This window comes from Zootoca vivipara, chromosome 4 (assembly GCF_963506605.1).
Source record: "Zootoca vivipara chromosome 4, rZooViv1.1, whole genome shotgun sequence".
NCBI classification, from domain to species: Eukaryota; Metazoa; Chordata; class Lepidosauria; order Squamata; family Lacertidae; genus Zootoca; species Zootoca vivipara.
Window position 1 is genome coordinate 81,180,504 of NC_083279.1, and position 15,947 is coordinate 81,196,450.

Here is a 15,947-nt window from a genome sequence, read left to right on the forward strand (position 1 = left end):
TTAAGAAAATGGGGGGAGATGGCCCCTGTGTATAAGACGCCCCCAAATTTTGGACTTTATTTTTTTGGGGGGGAAGCTAGTCTTATACACAGAAAAATACAGTATATAGCCGTCTCTTATAAGGCAACTGAGCATTGTCATTTGGTCTCAAAGTAACTGAAGAAACACTGAAGTCTGCTGCACCAGTAGAACTATAGTGTTGGATACAACCCAGTATTTTTGGATCGATTTCATGCCAATTACATTGATGCAAATTACATTTGTCTTCTCTTGCCTACACGGCTCCCCCATTCTCTTCCAGGCACAATTCAAATACTGGTTTTAACTTATGAAGTGCTAAGCAGCTGCAACCCAGCACTCCTCCATATCGCTCACATAGGAAAGGGGTTGAAAATGAAACAGCCCAGATCATAATGCTGCTATACATATCTAGAGTATCTGCCTAATGCAACCATTTTGAAAATCAGCAGGGTCTTCGTGAACTTGGGGTTACGTCAACTGCTTCTGGTTCCAAGAAGATAACTGCTACTGCTGTTCTCCCCTCTGGCTAGCTGCCATGGTAACACAGAGGGTGCAGCTGGCTGCTGAGTCTGGAGGCCTTAGGCTCCAGAAAGGTGATTGCTGACACTGTCACCCAGTGCAGCATCAGATTCCTGAATGGTTAAGTTTCTAGATCTCATGGTTTGGAAAGACAATTAAGCAAAGAACTCCTACTCCAGAATTTGCTTTCAAAAGCAAGCCAAGCAGTGACAGTTTTCACCAGGCTGCCATGCAGTTGGCATTGTTTTCATTTTCACATCATTGAATGTTTTGTGGAAAGAACTCGCCAGCCAAACAAGTTTATAACAAGCTTTAAAACAAAGTACATTTTTCAGTCAAGTGCTGCTGACTTTTTTTAAAAAAATTCTTAATTTTCTTTTCTCTTATTACAAATATACTTATAACATACAGCTTATATAAACATCTCTCCCCCCCCTTTTGATTTCCCTCGACTTCCATTTCTGATTTATTAACCTCATTAATATAATCTGCTATTTTCTACAAATACCATATTTTTCCTTTTGTTACATTACCTATTCCCTATCCATAAAATTGTGAAAGTTTATTTAAATCCTACCATCAGATCAATATTCTTTTTTTTGTTTCTGCAAATATAATATAAAAGGTTCCCACTCTTTTTCAAAATCCCTATTGTCCTTTTCTTGAAGTCTGTGTGTCAGCTCCGCGTAGCTCATCAGTTTTTCTTGCCATTGTTCTTTTGTTGGAATTTCTCCAGTCTTCCAATTCTGTGCTAGCAATATTCTTGCCGCTGCCACATACATAAATAATGTCCTTTTCTCTTTTGGCAAGTCTTGCCCTAAAATACCCAACAGGCTTCTGGTTGTTTAGCAAAAGTTTTAAACATTTTTTTTAATTCATTGTAAATCATTTCCCAATATACCTTAACTCTTTTACAGTCCCACCACATATGATAAAAAGTCCCTTCAACCTCTTTACATCTCCAACATTCCCCCTGTTCATTGGCTAGTTCATTGGTCAGATATACCATCTATACATCATTTTCATATAATTTTCCCTTAGCAATATACAATCCGTAAATTTCAGATTTACTTTCTAAAGTTTTGTCCAATCTTCAAATTGTATATTGTGGCCTATGTCTTGTGCCCATTTAATCATTACTGATTTCACTTCTTCTTTTGTTTCCCATTCCAAAAGGATATTATACATTTTCTTTAATAATTTTGATTTTTCTTCTATTACCTCCTTTTGGAATTTAGAAACCATGTATGAAAAGCCTTTTTTGTTATCCTCTTAAAAAATATCTTTTAGGTGCCTATGATGCAACCAACTTTGAAGACGTTCCTTTATTTCCTCACTAGCTGACCCGGCCACGCGTTGCTGTGGTTCTTTCCTGTGATCCCCACCCACCCTGTCACGATCCATGACGTATCCTGCCCCTCCTCCCTCCACCCCGGCTCATCCCTGTGTTTCCGTAGGATACCCTTCCCTCTGTTGTCCCTGGGGAGTGTTGGCCCCTCCCCCCTGTATCTCCATACCTTGGCCCCCACCCTTCGAAAAGGACTATTTCCCAGCATGCACTTTTTGTCTGAACCCTCTGTTGTTCCTGGGGAGTGTTGGCCCCTACCCCCGGTATCTTCCTGCATTGGCCCCCGTCATTGGAGGAGTTGTCAGTTTCTGGGTTCTATTTCCCAGTATTTACTTTTGTCTGAGCCCTCTGTTGTCCCCTCCCCCCTGTATCTCCATACATTGGCCCCTGCGAACGAATCGTGAACATTTCTATATATTTAGATTAAGAATAGGGGATGATGATGTGCCCTGGGACCCAGATAACTACTTAAAGAATCCCAACCGGGGGGGGGAATCAAATAGCGAAGCCCCATAGCCCCGTAGCAACAGACAGGCCCAGACAGAAGGAGGGGGGGGTCATATGGGCCACTTGGGGCGGGCCTCCGAATCTAAAGGGGGCCTCGGTCAGCATATTCACAATCAGTAAAATGAGAAAAGTAACAAAAGGGTTTTTAAAAGGGCCACATTATCTACCTGGCCCGGGCAAGGGGAAGGTAGGGGATTGTAAATGGGGTGGGGGGTGGCCACTGCAAATATCTGAGGGCTTAAACTGGGGAGAGAAAGTGAATGGTTTTTTTAAAAAAACAACACAGAGGCTTACAATCAGTTGTTTCTCCTAAAATAAGACATACCCATAAAATAAGCCATAGCAGGATGTCTAAGCATTTGTGCAATATAAGCCATACCCCAAAAATAAGACATCATTATAGGCACAGTTCTGGAGGGCCCCAAGGAAGAGGCAAGGCTGGACGCGTAATAAAAAATAAGGCATCCCTTGAAAATAAGCCAATGTGGGGTTTTTTAAGGAATAATAAATATAAGACGGTGTCTTATTTTTGGATAAACATGGCAAAGCCTAAGTTAAAAGGGGCACGACTGCCCTTACTTAAAATGGCCGCCGGAGCCTCGCATGTGACACAACGCCCACTAAATTATAAAGCGAAAACCCCTTGCTGTGCCCCCAAGTGCGTGTTAGGAGAAATGATGAATGACTGCCTAATGCTGCCAGGCGTTTATTAATGCAGCCGCAGGGAGAGGCTTTGGGCTTGGGGTGGAATAGCTGTTTTGGTGGTTGCAAGGCCTCCTGTTTTACAGGATCTCGTGGCAGAGGCGGGGTTTGTGGGTGTGGTGTGTTGATGTGCCTAATCCCTGTGACTGGCCCCATGTGTCCCGATCCATAATCTATTCAGTTTCCGCCCCCCCTCCATGACCGGCGTATCTCAGGACGTTTTGAAGGATGGTACTTATTTTTGTCTTGTGGATTTTTTTTGGGGGGGGGTTAGTGGTGCTAAATTGTAAAGTAAAAACCCCTTGCTGTGCCCCCAAGTGCGTTGATGTGTGTTATCTCCCCCCCCACCCTACGTCAGCCCATGACCTATTTGGGCTCCTCCTCCCCCCACCTCCCACCCAGGGCTCCATTTGGGATAGTATTTAATGGGCTGTAGACCTGAGGCCTAGTATGTAAAATGGAGCCAAGGCCTCCTGTTTTACAGGATCTCGTGGCAGAGGCGGGGTTTGTGGGTGTGTTGTGTTGTTGTGGCTTATCCCTGTGACTGGCCCCATGTGTCCCGATCCATGATCTATTCAGTTCCCCCCCCCCATGACCGGTGTGATAGTGTTGCTAAATGGTAAAGTAAAAAACCCTTGCCGTGCAGGGGCCTACATAAATCAAAGGCTGTGCTGTGGCCTGTGCCACCCCCCCCCCCCAAGGCAGGCCCCAACCTCCACTTGGCAATGTTGGTTTTTTGGTGGGGTTTTTTTGGGGGGTAGTGGTGCTAAATGGTAAAGTAAAAACCCCTTGCCATGCCCCCAAGTGTGTTGTTGTGGGTTCCCCCCCCCCGGCCTGTCAGGGGCCTACATTAAACAAAGGCCTAATGGCCGCCTTGGGGGATTTTCAGTTGCTTGGTTGATGATGATGTCATTTGGTTTATGGGTGTGGCTTAGATTTCACAGGAAGGGAGGGGGTGGAGGAGGGTACTATGCCACTTGAGGGCACTGTTTGACTTGGTGGAAAAGCAGGTCTGTACCTGGGCAGGTGTGCGATTTGAGGGATTTTTGCCCCCAACAACGCTCTAGTGGCCTGGATCGTTGTGTCAAAATTTCAGGACGATCGGTCAAGCGGTTACGGAGAAAAGTGGCAAACGGGATTTCACGATTTTTACATTTATATATATAGATAGATATTCTTTCAATTCTAGTTTCCCTTCCTGTTCTACTAACAATTCTCTCTATGTTGGCCAGTCTCCCTTTTTTCCAGTGCTTTTAGTGATAATGCCTCAATAGGTGATAACCACCAAGGTGTTTTGGGTTCTAATAGTTCTTTGTATTTGTCCCATACCTTAAACAACGCTCTTCTTAAGTGCTGCTGACTTTTAAGCTTTTAGCTAAAAGTATTCCTCCCACTCCCATAGTTAAAGCAAACTTCTGTAATTACATGCTGTACAACAAAAACAATTTCCCCCTGCCTGAAATCATATTGCATGATTAATATTTTGCTGTATAACATGGCCAGGGATGGGGAACCGTTTTGGTTCTAATGATCTCACTGCCATTTTTTATCATTATAATATTTATTTATTTGATGGGTTTCTAGTCTGCCTTTTAGATGATAATACACTCCCAAGATGGTGGCTTTGACAGATGGAAGGGCTTGTGGCTAGAGCTGGAGGAGGTACATGCGTTTGAAATTCTGCGCACTATCAGAACTTTAAAGCTTCAATCAGCAGCGGTTGCCTTTTTGTACAATTACATTGGACATAAGTAGACTTTCTGTGCTCCTTCCCCTTATGAAGGGAAAGCAACATGGGGGAATACAAAAACTACCTGCGCCTGCAAAAGTTTCGGGGTGGTCATATGCTTTCCTACTGAAATATCATAACTATTCATGCCACAAATATTTGAGGTAGTGGGGTTGATCCCACTTGTATTGCACTACCCCCCAACAGTAATATTGTTGTAGCACTGGGGAAGTACCATATAGCAGAATAAAGCTGAATAAAACCAATCCTAATGCAATATTTTTGTGTCAAGAGCATGTTGCAGAATGTAGCTGCAAAATACCCATCTGGAGGAGGCCTTAGTGAGCTGGATTTTTAAAATATGCCCTTCATCATATGAATGCAGCTATCACTAAACCCAGTTCTAGGAATTCCTCTTAAAACCATGTACGTTACCCTATAGTGCGGATGCCAAACGGAAGACGGTAGGTTCATCGCAGCCACTAAAGAGAAGGAAATAAATGATATGACATGAATTTGTGTGGTGTAGTGTAACAAGAAACCTCTTTCTTTCCTTGCAGAGTGTAGCCAAAAGCCACTTAAAAGGAAAAGATCCACTATAAACTGGGCCTTCTGGCGGGGTGCAGAACCTCCTCCTTCCCCAACTTCTGCCCAAGGGAAGCTGTTTGGACACCCTCTGCCAGAAAAGCTGCCCAAGCCTATCTTGGTAAGTATCCCATACATTCAGTGACTAGTGACCGAACTTCAGTAGAATCCCTTTGGGGTGTTTTTGAGATTATCTATGACGACTCATTTTACATATGTGAAAAAGAAGACGTGTCCTGGAAAAACAGGACATATGGCAACCCTAATATATATATTTCTTTTTCTTTAACAGGACATGCTTTCTTTCCTGAACCAAGAGGGGCCTTTCACTGAGGGCATTTTCCGACGTTCTGCAAGTGCAAAATCTTGCAGAGAGCTGAAGGAGAAGCTTGATTCGGGAGCTGAAGTGAACTTACTCAGCGAGTCCATTTTGGTGATAGCTTCTGTGCTTAAGGTAGACAGGCATTTGTCCTCCCCCATCCCCTCTGCCACCCTCTAGGATTTATAATAAAAAAATTCCTTCAGTAGCACCTTAAAGACCAACTAAGTTTTTATTTTGGTATGAGCTTTCGTGTGCATGCACACTTCTTCAGATAAATCTCTAGGATTTATGTTATGGATTCTGTAGCCTAGTATGTTAAGAGCTGCCTTTCTTTCTTTCTTTCTTTCTTTCTTTCTTTCTTTCTTTCTTTCTTTCTTTCTTTCTTTCTTTCTTTCTTTCTTTCTTTCTTTTTGAACCAAGTTAGATTTCCAAAATAGTCATCTGTGTTGATCTTATCAACAACTGGATTATGGGCATTCTTGAACTATTTTTCGACTCAAGAATAGGATTTCCTCTGGGCAGCCAATTCAGATCTGCTCTTCTTACTCTCCTCTATGGGCAGGTCCAAAGTACAGGGATGGGAGGCCAGGACGGTAAAGAAATTCCTGCCCGGTCTTGTGATTTTACAGGGCTTTTAAAAAAAGAAAAGAAACCTTGTTAGGAATTTTAAAATAAAATGTAACATCTTAGTAAGGAGAGAGAGAGAAATCGTAGATCCTTCTGATGGCTTTCAGGGTGTTCTATAATGGAATGTGGTTGTGTCTAGATTAAGCTGGGATAACTGGGGCCACAGGATAACTTCAGAGTGGGATAGGTTTCAAAATGCAGGTGCTTGATGCCAAACACCTGCTGATGGATGAAAGAAGGAATAGCCACCACGACACACTCCAGATGTTGTGGGTTCCAACTCCCATCATCCCTGGCCATGCTGGAGTGCACCACTTTGGTCACCTTTCTTTAATACATAAGGAGATGTTTTATTTGCTCCTTTGGAATTTTGCCCTTCTTCCAAGGAGCTCAAAGGGGCTATCCGAATAAATTTGTGTAGTAAGCCTCGGAGGTTGGTTGGGCTAAGAGGTGCTGAACTGCATAGGGCTACCCTGTCTGTGTTGGACTTTGAGACAACATTTTGTTTGTTATTCTGCACTGGCCAATAACAGATTAATTTTTTCAGTCTCAAACCAGTGAAGGCGCTGTTGCACTCATGCCCTGCTCATGAGCTTCCAATAGGAATCTGGTTGACCGCTGTGGAAGCAGAATGCTGGGCTAGACAGACCTGTCTAGCAGGACTCTTCTTAGCATTATGAAGTAATTAGCTACTGTTTCATTTACTCTGTGAGAAATGATTCAAATCCATCCATAGCAATTGAAATGGTTCAGACAGGACCAAAACTGTTTAATGATGCACTAGTAGACAATCTTACGCTCTACAGGGATTTTGTTCCAGCAATTCCATGGTTTACTTCTTATGAAACAGTCCCCCACAAATTGTTGCTCATCCATACTTTTATTCCTTCTTCCTCAGGATTTTTTGCGTAATATCCCAGGCAGCGTTTTCTCATCCCAGCTCTGTGATCAGTGGGTTTCCTTAATGGATGAAGGGAACGATGAAGAGAAGATAAAAAGCATCCACAGGTAGAATTGTTTGTGTAACCTCCTGTGCTGCTTCCAAAAATGAATACCCAGAAAAAAGCAGAATGTTTGAGATGCAGTTCTTGTTGCAGGCAAGCTTATAAATTTAGATTTGATTGTTCAGCATTCCATTTTGGTACCCTGGTCAATATTCTCACCTGTTCATGGCATGCAGTAAAGTAGATATACAGTGCAGATCTCTGTGCTTTAAAATAGAACGTGGGGAGATTTATTTACTTTGTGGATTTCCACTTACCATGAAGTGGGCTCCAGATTGGCATAGCTAGGAGGCTAGGCTGGGGAATGGCAGAAGGAAGAGTCTTGAGTGTAATTTTTGCAAACAGTCTTGTGTTCTAAAGAGTTGTGCGTTTTGTGTGTTGCTAGGCTAATGGAACAACTACCTGGAGCCAATGTGATGCTGCTGCGTTACCTGTTTGGAGTCCTACACAGCATAGAAAGGCAGTCTGAAGACAACAAGATGACTGCGTTCAATTTAGCAGTGTGCATTGGACCCAGCTTACTCTGGCTACCAGCTGCCACAAACTCTTGGACTGAAGAAGAATTCACCATGAAAGTAGGCTAAGAAACAGTTCTGCTTAGAGGTTCCCATAAAGTGGCAGAAGGGCCATTTAGTCTGCCTTAAAATTAAGCTATTTGCTGTGTTGGCGGGGCAACCTTAGTGAGTTCAGACCCAAATCCCTTGCTCCTGATTTTTCCCAGCTTTTTAAGCTCCAGAGTTTACATCTTTCCACCATTATATTACCTGTTTTACTTTCCCTACTTCATTGGTCTTGCTCTGTGCACCTGGCCTAAAAGCTGGTGAGATGCGTTACTTGGGAGGAGGTGGTGAGGAACGTCATAAGTTTCTAACCTAGTACCATAGCATATCCTGTTCCTTCTTCAGAGATTGCCTCTAGAGCCAGGTGTCATACGCAGCTGCTTTTGAAGAAACAGATGAGCCTGTGAGCAGTATTCAGCTAAGTTTTACTCAGGGTAGACCCATGGAAATGAATGGACCTCACTTAAATACGTACATTAATTTCAGTGGGTCTACTCTGAGTAAACCTTGGTTGACTACTAACCTGTATTACTGAGACGGTAAAGATTTGTGATGAGCCAAAATGATCCTTCCAACCTTTGTACTGGGAAGGCACAGTTGCAAGATGGGAGGTGGGATGCAAATAGTGGTGAAGAGTTTGCCTCACTCCTGGTGCCATTTGCACTACCTGCTTGCTTGGAGTAATTTCTTCAGTGTGCTTCCTAGTTTCTTCTACCCAGAAGACACTAGTGTGAGGACAAGAAATGTAACTGCATGGCTCAGATTGAGGTCAGGAATAGGAAGTAATGCTTTCTGCCTTCTGCCTGGAATCACCTTTGGAGGTGCAACTAGGAAGCACTGAACAAAAAGCCTTCTCCACCCAGCCACCCCTGGCAGCAGCAAGGAACACAACCGGCACCAGAAGCAGCAGAAATATGTGGGCAGGGGCACAGCTTCAGGAAATCTTACCACCACCACGACACTGACCACCCCCAAGCACCCAGGTTCAAGGTGCTGTTGTAGCAAAGAGGACAAAAGCTATGCACATTTCTTTTTAATGTCTCTGTTAGAGACAGGAAGCTAAGATGGATTATTCATTAGCTTTAAGACCACTTTTGTATGGTTAACAGAATCAAGTAGTAAACTTCTGTCTCGACTATAGCCAGTGAGAGTTTGCTTGTGTGAATATTCTCCCACACACACACAAAGGAATCAACATTTTTGTAGAAAGCTTTATTTGAAGAAGAGAGAAAGATGTTTTCCCCCTCTGTGCAGAGAGTTTTTGTTTGTTTGTGGACAAGTAGTCAAATGTGCAGCTTCCAGTGTGCAGCTTGAAGTGTTTTAATTTAAAAAAAGAAGAAGAGGGGGGATCAAATTATTTTGTTGAATGCATGCATTTGCCTGAAGCTGGTGGTGGCTCCTGTGCTGTTTTGCCAAAAATAAATAAATGAATAAATGTTATTTTTGTTAACTGAAAAGTCACAGAAGTTTAGCTAGGTGCTATTAAAATCAAGAGCACCAGTCATCCCACCCTGCTTTCCATATGTGTCCAATAACTCTTATAGGGCACTTTCAGATTCCAGTCCAGTCTTTGGGAGGCAGCCTAGAACAAACAGGTTGAACTAGAAGGATTTGTGTGGGAGGAAAAGAACTGGCACAGAAATGAGAGCACACAACAGATGACAGGAGGCAGGCAGGCAAGGGAAATGTTCTAGCGCTAAGCAGAAGAGGAAGGCGTTGTGGAAAGAGCCTGTCCTGTGCCAAGGAAACAGCAGGGACTGGAAGGAAGGCTCATATGCTTTAAAAAGTTCATGCTAACACATGTATATGCTTTCTGTAAAAGAAGCATTTGCATAAGTGCACCTTTGTCCATAGCATACAACCCCAGAAATAAAAACGATGTGCTACAGAATGTGATATACAGAATGTGATAATGGGAGGAACAAGAGGAACTTCGTAAGGGTGGACCTGCCAAGAGAGGGCCAAGTTGGAGCTTTGTAATAAACTATGTGGTCTTCACAGCTACCTTTCTTTGCTTGCAGGCTTCTGTCCTCATAGAGTTTATGATTCAAAATGGAAGGAGGATTTTTGGGGATGAAATTAATTACATCTTTGCAGCCATGATGCCCCAAAATGACAACCAAGAAGATAGTTCAGGTAAAAGAAACTTTAAAAAAAAAGTAAAGTGGGGAGAGAGTGAGATTATATAGCATTTTGACTTGGACTCCATAGGAAGCCTGTTTGACATCTTCTCCATAGTGGTTGTAATACATACTCCAGGTCACAGTATGGTACAGGGAAGTGGGCAATGTGTGGTCTGGAGGCAAGGCTCATGAGATCAAATCTCATAAAGCTGACTGAGCAGCCTGCAGCAAGTCCACTCTCCTCTGTCTCCGTTTTGAACCATCACAGGATGGCTGTGAGAATGACCAAATTTAGATTAAAGAATGGTAAAATACGTTGCCCGTTGCAAAACAGTGGATAAAATTTTGCTTATGTTTTAATTTAGCAATGTTGTTTTTGGTGGAGTGAGTGACACCTGAGTATACTGACACCTATTTCATCCTCTTTCAGATCTCTCTTCTGTTCGTCTGCATGACTCTTCGTCCGAGAGTTTGGAAAATGAATTGAATGACTGCGCAAACCTCAATAAAAAAGAGGAGGGGAGCAAAGAGGTGGTGTCCCTGAGTGACATAGATTTGGACCTGCTGGAAGCAGAGGACCCCCAAATCCGCTGCACCTCATCAGGAGAGCACTCTGAAAGTGAGTCTGGGTATTCATCAACACCCATTTCTGATGCTCTCGAACCGCCTTCTCCCACCACCTCCACTTAAGTTGAATATTTGCTCAAGGGTGAGCTTATCATCACTGGGCACTTCCCCTTCAGGGTCTTCAGTGAGTTCTCAAGATAGTGTTGAAAACTCATTTAAGACCCTGAAGGGGGAAGAGCCCAGGGATGATAAGCTCACCCTTGAGCAAATAAGTGGCGGTGGTGGGAGAAGGCGGTTCGATGCATCTCTCTTTTCACTGCTATGGCTTTCTGGATCATCTTTGCCCATATCAATCCCCATAACCCTATGAGCGGGCTTCCACCACAAATCTCCATCAGGAGAGTACTCTGATGCATCTACAGATGCATCAGAGTGCTCTCCTGATGGAGATTCGTGGCAGTTTTTTTTGGGGGGGGGGGTCCTCTGCTACCGGTGGGTCCAAATCAGTGTCACTCAGGGTTAACATGGAGTCCCTACTCTTGTTCTCTTGATCTCGTTTTTAAGATGCATTAGAGTGCTCTCCTGATGGAGATTTGTGGCGGATTGGGGGGCGTCATTGATGGAAACTTAAATGAAACTCTGCCTGAGTTAAGGAAATCCACTGATCACAGAGCTGGGATGAGAAATACAAGGAACTCTGCTCATTTCACTGCTATGGCAAATATTCATTGTAAGTGGAGGTGGTAAAATACACAATCAAGAGGAAAGGATATATCATTTTCTTCAGCAAAAAAAGGACATGCCCAGACTCGCTTTCAGAGTGTTCTCCTGATGAGGTGCAGCAGATTTGGGGGTTCTCTGCTTCCGCAATATGTCACCATGGCAATCCAAGAGTCATAAAGGCAAAATGCCACGGACTTTTCCACACTTTCTTGGGGGGTCCACCTTGGATCAGGGGTTGGCTCTTTCCCTGGCCTGCGTGAAGAAAGTCTGGAGTGGCCTCCTCGCAAAAGCCCTGCTAGTCTCCACCCCAGCATGTGGCTAAAAAGCAGAGCCTCCATCATGAAAAGAGAAAAGGAACTGTCCCATTAAAATAACCTAGGAGTCACAAGCGTATCCTTTGGATGCCAGGAAATTGTTCTTCTGAGGGAGCTGGGCATCTCAGCAGCCTTTCCTTTAGACACTTACCCTGTTAATTTTAAGGCAGAGTTTTGGTCAGTCTGGGCTCCATAGCTATGGTATCATATTGCTCTTTCGAAGCTCCAAGGCGTTTGGTCCAATGGAAGTCAAGGATAAGTGTCTCTTCAAAAAAGGGAAAGAGCCTCCAAGCAGGAAGAGTCCAATTTTTCATGGTGGAAAACCACATAGTTTATTACAAAGCTCCAACTGGGCCCTCCCTTGGTAGGTCCACTCTCAAGGAGTTCCTCTTGTTCCTCCCATTATCACATTCTGTATATCACATCTGCCTTAAGAGAAACTCTTGATTCTACAGCACTTGCAAATAATTATACATGTGCTTGCTATTCAGTTTTTCTCCGATACATTCCTGTACATTCTAAACATTTGTTTTAAGGCGGTTTCACTCTTAAGGCAGAGTTTCATTTACGTTTCCATCAATGACCCATTGACAATCAGTGCTGAAGACAGCGCCTGGCTCGGCTCTATGTTCAGCACTTAGATTAAGGGAGGAAGGTTGCCTTTTAGGGGAAGGGGGAAATGAAGAGCTCTCTTCCTCTTCCTCTTACTTGCTTTGCTCAGCCAAGAGCTCCAAGGCATATGGCCCACTCTGAAAACAAGTCTCTGTGCTTCACACCAGGCTATGCATCTACACCCATCTCTGATCGATTTAACTGCCTTCCCTTGCCACCTCCACTTATTTGCTCAAGGGTGAGCTTATTATCCATGGGCACTTCCCCTTCAGGGTCTTCAATGCATCTACACTCATCTCAGATGGATTGAAGACTCCATCTCTCTTTTCACTGCTATGGCAATTATTCAATGTAAGTGGAGGTGGTAAAATGCACAATCAAGAGGAAAGGAGAAGTCCTTTTCTTCAGCAAAAAAAGGACATTTTTAATTGAAGCATAAATCATGCCCTCCTATAACTTACAACTCCCAAGTTTCGTGTGCATCTCCTTATTGTGTTTAATTTGGATATTACATTTTTCTTTCCCTTGTGAATTGTATTTAGGATTGTATAATATATATTGATAAAACTTTGCTATTGTATATGTTCTGAAATAAATGTGTATTTTTGTACTTGCAAAAAACGCTGCTAACTTTTTGGGTGGTTTGGGCTCTGGTGGTGATGTGTATTCATTGAGTAGTGTATTTTGAAATACCTGTAAATATAACATTTTTGCCATAAAGCTGCTGGGATGAAAACTGCTGGGCAAATGGCATTCTTCTTGGTGACTTTTCATGTTGATCTCTTCAAAGAATGAGACGTTCCTTTGAAAATAGAGAGCACAATTCATAAATAATTTTCTCCTCTGCAGTCCTCATAGAAATAAATTGCAGCCACGCAAGAGTCTCCACACCATTGCTGGATATTCCTGAGGATGACTTTGAAGTTATCCATGTAATATTGAGAGTTACCCATGTCCGGTCATCCTCTGGTTCAGTGATTATGATGAGGAGGTTGGGACATCCACCTTCAATTGCTGTTATAAAGACTTCTGGGTTTAAACAATCTGCTCCTCTCCTCTTCCCTTGGGGTGGCTTGGAGCAGTTTGCAATATAATGACATCTGTAGATGAATTAACATATATAAAAACTGTTAAAAACAATTGCAAATAAAAATAGCATGTGTGTTTTATAAAAAAAGACAAAACAAAACTGTAAATATAAACAGTTTAAAAGAGCAACACATAAAATCAACTCAGATCCAGAACTGATACTTTCTACTGGAATAAAGATTTTTGAAGGCTTGTTGGAAAATGAACACCTTTAGCAGGTGCCAAAAAGCCAATGGAGGAGACGCCCATTTAATGTGCAATGGGAGGGATTCTCCAAGAGTAGGTGCCACCACCCTAAAGGCCCAGTTTTGACAAAGGACCCCTTGAAGCTGGGATAGCTCAGGCAGTAGAGCATGAGACACTTAATCTCAGGGTTGTGGGTTTCAGCCCCATGTTGGGCAAAAGATTCCTGTATTGCATGCAGGGGGTTAGACTAGATGATGCTTATGGTCCCTTCCAACTCTATTATTCTATTATAGGGTGGTATCTGCAGGATGCTCTCTTCTGCAGAACACAACAATCAGTATGTAGGGGATGATGCAGTTATGAGGAGTATCTATCACACTTGGCTCACAAGTTACGTTACCAGTCATTTATCCATAACTGAAAGTCTAAAACTGGCTTGTGTACATGTGAACTGAGTCCCCATCTATCTTTTCAGATTGCAAAACAGTGGCTCATTCTCTTTCCCTTGCAGCTCCCTCTGGGACAATTGCTTCTCATTTCTATTACCCCTCTTCACCTCTACCTGCCCTTTTTGTATTACTTAAACCTGCCTGGAATGGTTTAAGTCGCTCTGCCAGAGTGACAGAACAACAGCCAGTGAAACATCCGCCTATCAAAAGCAACAGGAGTCTCTTGGGCTGAGGGTGAAAGGCTGTAATCCTGGCACCAGTTGCTTCATGACCTTTCCCTGAAAATGTGAGGCTTCAGAAACATGACATGCTAAGATTCTCATCATTTTAGCAAAGACTTCCTGAGCCAGGGGAGGGGAATGTAGTTTGGTGGGCTCAATGCAGCCTACATACCATGTTTATCTGAGCATATGGAAGCATCCAGAAGGGGTCTCTAGTTATCCTTTCTCATTGTAATAGTTTGGGATGGTATCGAAATTTGAGGTAGGGGGAGCTCATTCCTGATTTTCCAAGGAGATCTACTAAAATGGCATAAAATTGTTTTGCCCTTTGTCTTGTTTCATGGGATAAGGCTCTGTGTAGGTGGGAAATAGAGCTGACCCATGTGTGGGTAATTAAAAAAAGAATTGGTTGAGTGCCTAGATTCAAAATGTGGGGCTTTGCACACTTTTCAGCAGGACAGAGCCCATAGCAGAGTTTAAAACACTCTTGGAATTAAGAGAAGACTCTGGAAAAGACTCTGATTTTGGGAAAGATTATGGCCACAAGGAGAAGGAGACGACAGAGGACGAGATGGTTGGACAGTGTTCTCGAAGCCACCAACATGAGTTTGACCAAACTGCAGGAGGTAGAGGAAGACAGGAGTGCCTGGCGTGCTCTGGTCCATGGGGTCACGAAGAGTCGGAAATGACTAAGCGACTAAACAACAACAAAAAATAGTGTGGAATATAGATTGTTCAGCCCTTTTGCATATCCTGCTTTAAAGCTCTTGTCCCTCTCTCTACCCCTCTAGCAATGAACAGGCCACACAGTTTTGAAAAGCTTAGAAGCTTTACTTATTAAATCCAAAGGTCAGGTTCATGTGTTCTTCCATGCAGCAGCAAGGATAACATAAGTAGATTACCTGTGTGCAACAAGCAGAATGTAGTTTCAAACATGCGGTCTGAACTTGGACCAACTTCAGACATGTATGTCTTGGTTGATTACATGGTGTGGAGGGAGAGTAAGAGAATGGGAATCGAAGCAGCTTCACTTCCTCACAGAGAAGAGGGGGCATGACCCAGCCAAGTCTAGGAACAGAACTCTACAATCTTAACCCCTTCATGCATTAACTGAGCTATCTCAGTGATATGAAATTGCATCCCAGTTCAATTGCTCTTACATACAACTAGTCCAGGGGGTGGCTCTAGCTATGGTTGGCTTCCTCCTTCTTAAACCCTTGTGCAGGGAGGGCCAAAGTAGGGCTGGTTGTCTCTGTCTGTCATTGACTCTGGCACCACCTACGGTTAGCCCCCCTGCCTTCCGCGCCCCCTAGCTCAGTGGGCAGCCAGCCATCACTGTAGGAAAGCAAACTGTGTTTCTTCTGCTGGAAAAAAAAGTATTGGTATAAAAAAAACTAATAAGAGGCAAGGCTACAACCCTAGTGTGTACTGCCTGAGAAATCTCCACTAAAGTAAGTTCACTTTCATAGTTTCCTCAGGCAGAAATATGGTCTTTGAAATAACTGGCAGGAAAGTCTGATCTCAAATTGTTGGCATCCATCTGTCTCGAGAGACAACAGAATGCGTCTCTTGGGGTGAAGTCAAACCACTCCATTAGCGGCACTGAAGTGACCTCCCCAATGTGTATAGAGGTCCTGGGCTGCCCTCTCGACCTCAGTGATGTGGTCCAAAGGAAAGCAGGGCAATACATTCGGCACCAACTTGGCTTCAGGACTTCCCGAAGGAGGCGTACGAGGTGC

General features: G+C 43.4%; 1 protein-coding gene across 1 annotated transcript in view; it reads left to right on the forward strand.

Annotated features, from left to right (window-relative positions):
* Positions 1-10,795, forward strand: part of ARHGAP20 (Rho GTPase activating protein 20) — an 80,427-nt gene extending 69,632 nt beyond the window's left edge. The window contains exons 10-15 of the mRNA XM_035116227.2: positions 5,387-5,532; positions 5,704-5,865; positions 7,259-7,368; positions 7,750-7,939; positions 9,946-10,060; positions 10,478-10,795. Of these exons, the coding sequence (XP_034972118.2) occupies positions 5,387-5,532; positions 5,704-5,865; positions 7,259-7,368; positions 7,750-7,939; positions 9,946-10,060; positions 10,478-10,737 (983 nt within the window). The 3' untranslated portion in view covers positions 10,738-10,795. The remainder of the gene's footprint in view (positions 1-5,386; positions 5,533-5,703; positions 5,866-7,258; positions 7,369-7,749; positions 7,940-9,945; positions 10,061-10,477) is intronic.
* Positions 10,796-15,947: the final 5,152 nt, after the last annotated feature.